General features: G+C 43.4%; 1 protein-coding gene across 1 annotated transcript in view; it reads right to left on the reverse strand.

Annotated features, from left to right (window-relative positions):
• The window catches only part of wdr18 (WD repeat domain 18), a 112,225-nt gene that overhangs the window by 83,222 nt on the left and 19,003 nt on the right, over window positions 1–10,000 (reverse strand). Inside the window, 1 exon segment of the mRNA XM_042057619.1 lies at window positions 9,418–9,559. Within this exon segment, the coding sequence (XP_041913553.1) occupies window positions 9,418–9,559 (142 nt within the window).

Here is a 10,000-nt window from a genome sequence, read left to right on the forward strand (position 1 = left end):
TGTTTGATAGAGAAAGAGAGAGTGCGTGTGCGTGTGTGTGTGTTAGATAGAGAGAAAGAGAGAGAGTATGTGTGTGTGTGTTTGATAGAGAGAGAAAGAGAGAGAATGTGTGTGTGTGTGTGTGTGTGTGTGCACTGAGGAGAGACACACACACACACAAACATTCTCTCTCTTTCTCTGACACACACACACACACACAGTGTGGATAAGCGCATGTTCAGTGTAAATACCAGCTGCCCTTGAACAAGACTTTGGGGAGTAAAGAAAACGGCCACAAGACACACACACACACCGTGGATAAGATGTGCGGACTGACAAAGACACACACACACACACACACACACACACACCGTGGATAAGATGTGCGGACTGACAAAGACAGACACACACACACACACACACACACACACCGTGGATAAGATGTGCGGACTGACAAAGACACACACAGACACACAGACACACCGTGGATAAGATGTGCGGACTGACAAAGACACACACACACACACACACACACACACACACCGTGGATAAGATGTGCGGACTGACAAAGACACACACACACCGTGGATAAGATGTGCGGACTGACGAAGACACACACACACCGTGGATCAGATGTGCGGACTGACAAAGATGGCAAATGCAGTTGGCATCTTCTGCTGGGCGTCGGTGTCCATTATCCGCTTAATGGAAGGGGTCACTGTCCTCTCTCTTTCTAACTCTTCCCATCTCTCTCTCTCTCCTCCGAACTTTAACTCTATCCCTCTTTCTTAGTATATCCTCAGTGCTACTCTCTCTACCAAGCATCTTGGAGCGATCCTATACAACTTGGAGCGATCCTAAACAACTTGGAGCGATGCTAAACAACTTGGAGCGATCCTATACAACTTGGAGAGATCCTAAACAATGTCTTTGCACACTAGAAATGTGTCTGACGCTGCGCTGGGGCGGCCTCTATGCCTATTAAAACGTATCTTCACTTTCTGTTTTGAATGGAAACGCTTCCAACACCAGGCTGTTAGGATGCTGAACTCTCTCCCCCCTCCCCCCCACCCTCAGCTACATAACATCCTGGACTTTGGACCCACAATGGCTGCCTTGCTCTACTCCACTTGCACTACTTCACTTGTACACTTGCACACTTTGCAACTTGTTGTTGTTGTCCTGAAAACACAACACACTTCTGCTGCTCTTACATAACTTGCACCACTATGCCACTTGCTTACTTAGGTCAAACAGAACTACCCAAGCCTTTTATTGGCCTGACTTTGCACTACTATATTGACTGTCTATGCACAATTGCACAATTTCAACCCAATTTTGCTGCTCTTATTTATTCATTGTATGTGCCTTCTAATTTACTTTTTATTGTTTACTTGAATGTTATGTTTGTCTGTGGACTTAATTGGTAAAATATGTCTTGTTTTCACTGTGGGATAGTGAGAAACATAATTTCGATCTCTTTGTATGTCTTGGCATGTGAAGAAATTGACAATAAAGCAGACTTTGAACACGCTTGAGTGTGGCGTGAAAAATAGGCGTCGGTCCTATCTCTAGTTTTCAGCGCAGCTCTAACCCGCCTGAGACTTGCGTGTCACGCAGGCAGTGTGCAGCTCTAACCTGCTAACATGGGAGCCGAAATAAAAACGGACACCCCACGCAACTGACACGCTCACGCCACGCACCTGGTGTGAATCAGCCCTAAGATACAGTGCCCAAATACAACCTGCCATGTACTGTATCCCAAATACAACCTGCCATGTACTGTATCCCAAATACAACCTGCCATGTACTGTACACATTAACATCAATGTGCAGATGTCTAGGTCTCATTCACCGAGAAACCGTTTAATACTTGTTCCTTTCGAAATACTACAGCTCACTCCAAGTTGAACAGAAAAACAAGCGAATCAGAAAAAGCCCTTCCCTGTGACGCCGCAGGGAAAACAATTATTCATGGCCTCGCCCACCTTGGCTTGTGACCGCCCACAGGAAGACAGGAAGATTTTGGCCAGGAGATTGTCTCTCTGCAGCTAGTAGGAGCTAACAGCAAGTTGTTAACATGGCGGAGCAAATTTGTGCCTGTGTTATTTGTGGCAATAACACATCAATGTTGCATGTCTTGCCTTAGAAACATGAGTTGAGGAAGAAATGGTTCGGATTTATCGTTGGAACACCACCACCGAAGTAGTGCAACATTAGTTCTGTGTTCCAATCATTTCGACCACACTCACTGTGCCTGCCTACAGTTAGAAAGTGGTTTTGCATCGATGTTCTGAAAACCTGGACCTGTACGTCACGACGATCGACCACCAGCTCACAGGCTGTAAGTACAAACAAACTTTTCCACCTAACATCTGTTACAAAATAGCATGTTCATATTCTTCACGTTAGCATGCATGAAAAGGGTAAAAGCTAGGCTTAGGCTAGCCTATATTACAGGAAGCTACCAGGCACGTAACTGAAGTGTTCTGTTCGTGAAGTGAACAGAGAATGTCGGCTCTGGTAAAATCCATTAGAGCAATGGTCTATTTTTTTGAACGTAGCCTACAGGCCACGAACACGCCAGGTGTAGCTACTTCCATTGATTAGGCCTATTGGAAGCTAATTGTTGCAGAAGACGCAACGCGAACGGAATGCTTCAGTTACGTGCCTGGTGTAGCTACACTCATAAGAAACTGTATGACCACACTACCCAGAGATTTAGCTTGTTGAACCTATAATCTTCTAACCTAAGCGTTAAACCACAAATAGTAATATTGGCAACAATATCTTATGCTCAACTAAGGACTGGTATTGTTCTAGTCTAAACAGGGAAAATCAAAAACACAACACCCGTGCACTATTAGGCTAAGTTGCTATCACTAGATAGTAGGTATTTACAGTATTAAACTTTGATTTAGAAGTATTAGAAGTATTAAACTTTGATTAACGTTTCGATGTTCGTCAAAAACATTGACACATCAAAACGTTAGTCAAAGTTTAATAATGTTCTGCACCTTTTACTAAAGAATAAAGAAAATTAAGAAGACATCTGAGCTGCACCGGCGTCTCTCCTTCTCTCTAAAATATCTGTCCTGGCCTGGTTGCACCGGATTGTCGCCAAACGACAGAAGCGCGAGAACCCTCCTTTGTCTACCAAAAAGTGTTACTTTGTGCCCCGCGCTCCCCCACTGCTTGTGAAAGAAGGGGGTGGGGGAGGGGCGCTTAACGTGAAAAAGCTTAATGTCCCAAAACGGCAACAAGTCATAATGGTAGGCTACAGGAAGTGGGGGGAGGGTATGGGATGACCAGAGCCGTCTTCGCTGTGCTATTCAGAAAGCATCTTCTATTGTCTTTCCAGGCGCACACAGCTCGTTACCATATAGCCTATCGAGTGCCTTAACAGATAGGCTCTGCTCTTGGGTTTGGCCTCACAGCGAACTCAACCCTCTTGTTGCTTGCAGTTTGTTAAATAAAGCAATGCAGATTACATTATTTATTTCTGATTAATTGCGTCTTTTGCAACATCTGCTTGTTAGGCTGGGCTACTGTCAATGTCCTGTACAGGTAAATGTTCAACAACTGCTGGTGTAGGCCTACAGGCTAATCAATTAGGGACTGTTCGTTATTTATTTAAGGGGCTACCGGAGGAGTTTTGGGAGCATTAGTCAAATAAGATGTGACCCTCCCTCGCCAGCAAGAAATTTTTCTATGACCCTCCAAAGTGAAAAAACGCATGACCCTCCCCAGTCCCAACAATTTATTGATGCCTTCTGTAGGCTGCTGGGTCAATGTGGGAGCTTGCATACGACACCTTCATTGAAATGCCTTAAAAGGGCTGTCGTTTGCACAATTTCACAAATAATCACCGGGACCGAAACAAACCTGTCAACTTTTCCCGGGTTTATCGCGTATTTTTTTATTTTAACTTTTTCCTCGCTGTCTTAGGAGGAGCTGCAGGGCCGTCGCAAGGGGGTGCGAGGCCCTGTGCGAACTTGACAGATAGTGTGATGCCCTGTGCGAACTTGACAGATGCATGAACTTACGTGCATGAAATCATGCGATAGCTTACTTTACACATAGCCAAGGCTACCGTCGGTGTATTTTAGTAGCCTAGTCTAATAAGCTACACCAGCTTGTCTTTAAGAGGGGAAATTGTATAGCCTATAACAGTGGTCCCCAAACTACGGCCCGCCACCTCATTTTGGGTGGCCCCCCAAAACATGTCCGTAGTATATACAGTAGCATCTGGCCCGCACGGGAGTACAACATCGTCAAACTAAAACCTCCGCAATTTCCCCTATTCATTCTCTATGGCGAACAGTGCACATGTAATACTCTTTTTGTCCACCGGTGGTTGTTTTGGCGCTGTTTTGCATTTGCCATCGAAAACGGAATGAAATGTAGGCCTATACCTGCAAACAATGTAAGAGGCCTATGCTGACTGCATCAGTGCTCAAAGTATTTTAAACGTTTATCAATTAATTGTTAATAACTAACTAACTTCTATTCAAGTCATATTTCTGGGACTTTCTTGGATAATTATTTCTATTTTTTATTCACAATGTTCATACAAAGAGTTCACAAAGTTCTCATCAGGTGAAAGTTAGAATGGTGGTCATTTCAGACCACTTCAGCACTTCATAAAATTCTCATAGTTTGAGAACTTTAAATTACTTGTAGGATATTCACAACTTGAGCTGTGTATGCAAAGACACAGAATTCAGAGTTCACACATTTTTAATAAAATATACTCTTGGGACTCCCTGCTAATACTTTTGGGAATGCAAACGTTTTATTTTTTTATTAGTATTATTTAATTTTACACTGATATGGCATGATGACAATATAAACACAGCTAACAATGGTATTAAATTGCAATAGCCTATGATTAAATGTAATAGAATATTCAACTAAGGTAGACTGCTGTTGTTCACAGCACTAAGCTATTTATGGTTACTGATATAGAACTACTCAGAGTCTCTGGCCCTCTCTTGGAGATTCGGACGTGCTCAAAAAGAAAAGAAAAAACACTTTTTTTTTTATAGATGGTTATGAGGAGCAATATGAGTCTGAACTCTGTCATTCAGACTCAACCCTCTTGTTGCTTTGATATCGTTTTCGTTGTCGTTTGAACGTCGGCAAGCAGGCATGTTGCGGTTGCAATTTAAGTGAAATTTCTACAGTAGCCCTACAACATGCAACATGCTTGTTAGGCTGGGCTACTGTCTTGTACAGGTAAATGTTCAACAATTGCTGGTGTGCAGGCTATAATCAATTAGCTAAATCATTTGTTCAGCTGTTTTAAAAAAAATTAGTGCTACATTCAAACGCAAAAGGTGCTTTGATATCTTTTTCGTTTGAACGTCGGCAAGCAGGCATGCTGCGGTTGCAATGAATGAGGAATTGGTTTTATCTGCGGATTTATTTTTTGCATTATTTTGAATATGACTCGCTCCAGTCTCAACAGCACGTCTACTTTTTCCACACGCATCTAAGTTCTAACACACATCCCCTCTCGCTTTCTCTCTCTCCATCCCTGCACACGGGGCTTTCTTAAAGGAGCTGCACCATTTTACAACAACTGCATCTACATTTTCATATTAGAATGTTTTGTCTAAGTTTTAATGTTTTGTCTTAGTTTAAGTGTAATCTTAAACTACCGTGATCAATTTAAGTTCCCGTGCCCCAGCTGAAAGTCTCATGCGCTTATCGTTACACTATCACATCTATAATGACAAATAGGGTATAAGATATATAAACTCACGCTATTGTATTATCATATTTGTTTGGTAATGGCTCACTGCGTCATGGAAGCAGTTAAGTCAAGTCGCATCAAAAATAGTAGTGGCAGAACTCCCAAGTGACACCTTGTGGTTGTTTGTGTCAACTGCAGTTTGTGCCATTTCTGCTGAGAAAATGGGGTGCCTGATTCATGAAGGAACCCGTCCAAACTTAACTGGGACCCACTGTAACCAAGTGGTCTTTCAATGATGGTATCATGGAATTCAAACCATAACTATCTATTCCGATAGCATACAATTAGCAGGCTAGGTCAGTGGCTGAACTGCATTTAGGGTGCTTATAACCTGTGTTGTGAAGTAAAATATCTACTAGGAAGATGGCAAAGACTTGACTGTGTAAAGAAATAGGTCTTTATTTTAAAACGTTTCCAACTGTTTATTACTTGAATGCAAGATGACGATTGCCACAAACATTTACCTCTTTTAGGAGAAATTTTAAGCTGACAGGCAATTGTTACCATTCTATTAAACCAACGTTCACCGACAAACGATCAGGAAGCGGTTCTTCTTCCTACTCGAATACTAGGATCAAACACATGAAGTTGTATCTCCGAAGACATTTTGTGCAACAGTTTTGACTCAAGTTTTAGCCAGGTTTTAGCACTGTAAAGTTGAATATGGAGCATAGCACAGGCAGAATCGGATGAGGACGCACTGGAGGAAGCGTCACAGTACTGTTAGCCAAACAGAGGCGAGGTCATTAACATGTCATGAATATTCATGACTAGAGGCGAAATCCAGTCGTTCCTCCCCGCCCACCTTCCCCACCAAACTACTAGAACAGCATGAAACAGACGCAGGAGCGTTTTTGTCACCAGAACCGGCTCACAGGGCATTCATCAACACTACAGACCACTGCAACATTAATGAAGAAACCATGAGATGACACCTTTAATGTAATGTAACTTTAAGTGCCCAAATACAACCTGCCATGTACTGTATACATTAACATCAATGTGCAGATATCTGCTTAATGTAAAGTGAAGGGTAATCTAATGTTAAGTGATGGGTAATCTAATGTTAAGTGATGGGTAATCTATGCCTAATGTGCAGATGTCTGCTTTTTGATCATATTCACTGAAACCAACACTATGCTCCGACAGAACAACATAAACCAGCCGGTTTTAGAAAAAACCCACACTTCTACCTCCACCTAGAGCCTGTTATTTGTTTTGCAAAAATCCACAGCTGCTGGTTCTTCTGGTCCAATCAGAGCAGGGCTGTGTAAGATCTGACTGTCAATCACAGTTTAGTGCAGTCTGGTGCACACTGACGAGCACAAACTCGATGAGAGGGTGCTCGTTGGTAGTGGGGGAGGGGCATGAGAGTTGTAAACATTCAACATTTTGGCTAAGTCCCCTCAATCTGTCAGACTTGCCAACTGCAGCTTTAATGTAAAGTGATGGGTAATCTAATGTAAAGTGATGGGTAATCTATGCCTAATATCCTGAAACCAACCATATGGTCACCACTGCCTGTATGGAGCACACTGGGTATTGATGAGGAGTTACTCCACAGGACGAGATTAAAATTGATTTGAGAATCTGACCACACACTACTGATATATTTGGTTCAGTACTAGGCTTGTCAACATTTTATTAATGTTTAGCTGCACAATTATCGCAATCACAATTGAAAATTTAAACCAATGTAATCATCTAATCGCAAAGGATAAAATTAATCATACACAGTTAATCTAGTCACATTTATGATTTTTATATGAATGTAATCCTCCCTGTGTGACAGACAGTGAAGCCCACCAATCAGGAGTGATGTGCTTCTCATGCACTAGGCATGCTCACCAATCAGAAGTGCTACAACTTCAAGAGACATTTGGAATACTGAACTGAATCTTGATACTGGCATTCAAAAATCACAATCACAATATCTGCCAGAAAAAAACACATTAGATATTTTCCCTGTCTGAAATGTAGGATTCTAATTTAGAATTCTGTCTCAGGATAGTCACCATGTCACTGAACATAACATAAAATATAACATTTTTAAAACATCTCAACTGTCCTCATATCAAACATCTCAATTGTCCTCATATTTCTATTCAGAATTGTGTGAACAAAGTTGTGCTCTATTGACGTCTGGATTCATGCAGTTCCTCCAGAGCGACAAGTGACTTCTGAAAAGAAAGTGAGAGAACGATGGAGGACTCCAGGCTCAGATAGGCAGCCGAAATATACAGAACTCTAAATCTCTATCACAACCAAATCCAATTTACGCGTCCCAGGCCGACCCTGCAGACGAGAGCGTGTTCAAAGGCGCCGGCGATGTTCATTTCACTGATGATGTCTGCGTCTCCACTTCTAAAAGACACCCAGCATGAATTTTCTGTGGAAGAGCCATAACCCACAGCTATGCTAGGAGTTTAACTAGATGCAACTCGGCGATACGGATGTTTCCTGGTTTCCATTAGTCGGAGCCGAGGGGCAGCAGAGAGACAGAGTCCAAATGATCCACACAGTTGCAGCAGAGACCAGACCCAACTGAGCCAGCAGGACGCCGGAGCTGACAGCAAAACACTGGGCCTGTGTGACCACACGCATGTTCACCACTTAACATGTTTCCACACACTGGGCCTGTGTGTGTGTGCGTGTGTGTGTGTGTGAGTCACACAAAGCCAGTGATGATGGTGAGAAGTTAAAGGCACCCTGATTAGGGCTGATGATGATGATGATGATGATGATGTGACGACGTGTTAAAGGCACACTGACTAGAGCAGATGATGATTATGATGATGATGAGGATGATGATGACTACAGCAGATCATGACTGCTAACTGAGAGTTGAGTGGTGTGGTATTCTCTGTTTGAAAGCTCATCTTTGTGAATGCTGTTGATAACCAGATAAACTGAAGTAAACTGAATCGGATAATAATGTTAATCTGTAAAAGATAGTAAACTGAATCAGATAATACTGTTAATCTGTAAAAGCTGCTGTATGTTTTGACAAAGCTTTTGACTTTCAGAGAGATTTTGTGTGAAAGATTTTTTTGACAGAAATAATGAATGAAAATGTGGCTGTTAATAATTTTGGAAATGCTGCTTTGTGAAACCTGTTGTCTAAGATAGTTTAACAGCGAGAGAGAAATTCCTGTGAAAATTCCTGTTTGTAGTCTGCTTTGAGAGTAGTTTCAGAGTCAGGATGACTTTGGGCGTTTTAAGGATAGTTGGTGGTGTGCTCTGAGACTTTGGGCGTTTTAAGGTGTTGTGCTGTGAGAGGTGCTGCTGGTGCTGCTGGTGCTGTGCTGTGAGAGGTGCTGCTGGTGTTGTGCTGTGAGAGGTGCTGCTGGTGTTGTGCTGTGAGAGGTGCTGCTGGTGTTGTGCTGTGAGAGGTGCTGCTGGTGTTGTGCTGTGAGAGGTGCTGCTGGTGCTGCTGGTGTTGTGCTGTGAGAGGTGCTGCTGGTGCTGCTGGTGCTGTGCTGTGAGAGGTGGTGCTGTGCTGTGAGAGGTGCTGCTGGTGCTGCTGGTGTTGTGCTGTGAGAGGTGCTGCTGGTGCTGCTGGTGTTGTGCTGTGAGAGGTGCTGCTGGTGCTGCTGGTGTTGTGCTGTGAGAGGTGGTGCTGTGCTGTGAGAGGTGCTGCTGGTGTTGTGCTCGGAGGAGGCCGGGGGGGCGGGTCTCACCTTCACGGTCTGGTCGAGGGAGGCGGTGGCGACGCGTGCCTGAGCTCCCATGAGGCCGCAGTGGATGTCGGTGATGGGTAACGAGTGGCGTGACAGGACGTGGCGCGGCTCTGGAGTGTGAGAGGGTTCCAGCTGCACCACACTGCAACAAAACAGAACATAAGTGGTCGATTAAAAACCAGTCCACCAATCACAGCAGAACTTAGAGAGTTGTCATGCAGAGCAGAGAGATGATCACTCCTCCTACCTTGAGTGAGTTTCACAAATGAGAATCCCACAAATCATGCTGCCTCTCTCCAACATACACACACACATCCAGTCTCCTCTCTCTAACATATATGAGAATACCACTGGCACACACACATCCAGCCTCCTCTCTAATATATGAGAATACCACTGACACACACACACATCCAGCCTCCTCTCTCTAGAGATTTTTTTTTCAGCCGCATCTTCAGAGTCTACAGTGTGCTTTCTTCACACGTCCACATGTAGTTAACCAGTCTGGAGATGCAGTTTGTACTCGTCTCTGAGGGAGAAAAAACGTGACTTTGGGAAAATACAGCTTGTTATGCTTCAGTGC

The sequence above is a fragment of the Alosa sapidissima genome, chromosome 12, assembly GCF_018492685.1.
Source record: "Alosa sapidissima isolate fAloSap1 chromosome 12, fAloSap1.pri, whole genome shotgun sequence".
NCBI classification, from domain to species: domain Eukaryota; kingdom Metazoa; phylum Chordata; class Actinopteri; order Clupeiformes; family Clupeidae; genus Alosa; species Alosa sapidissima.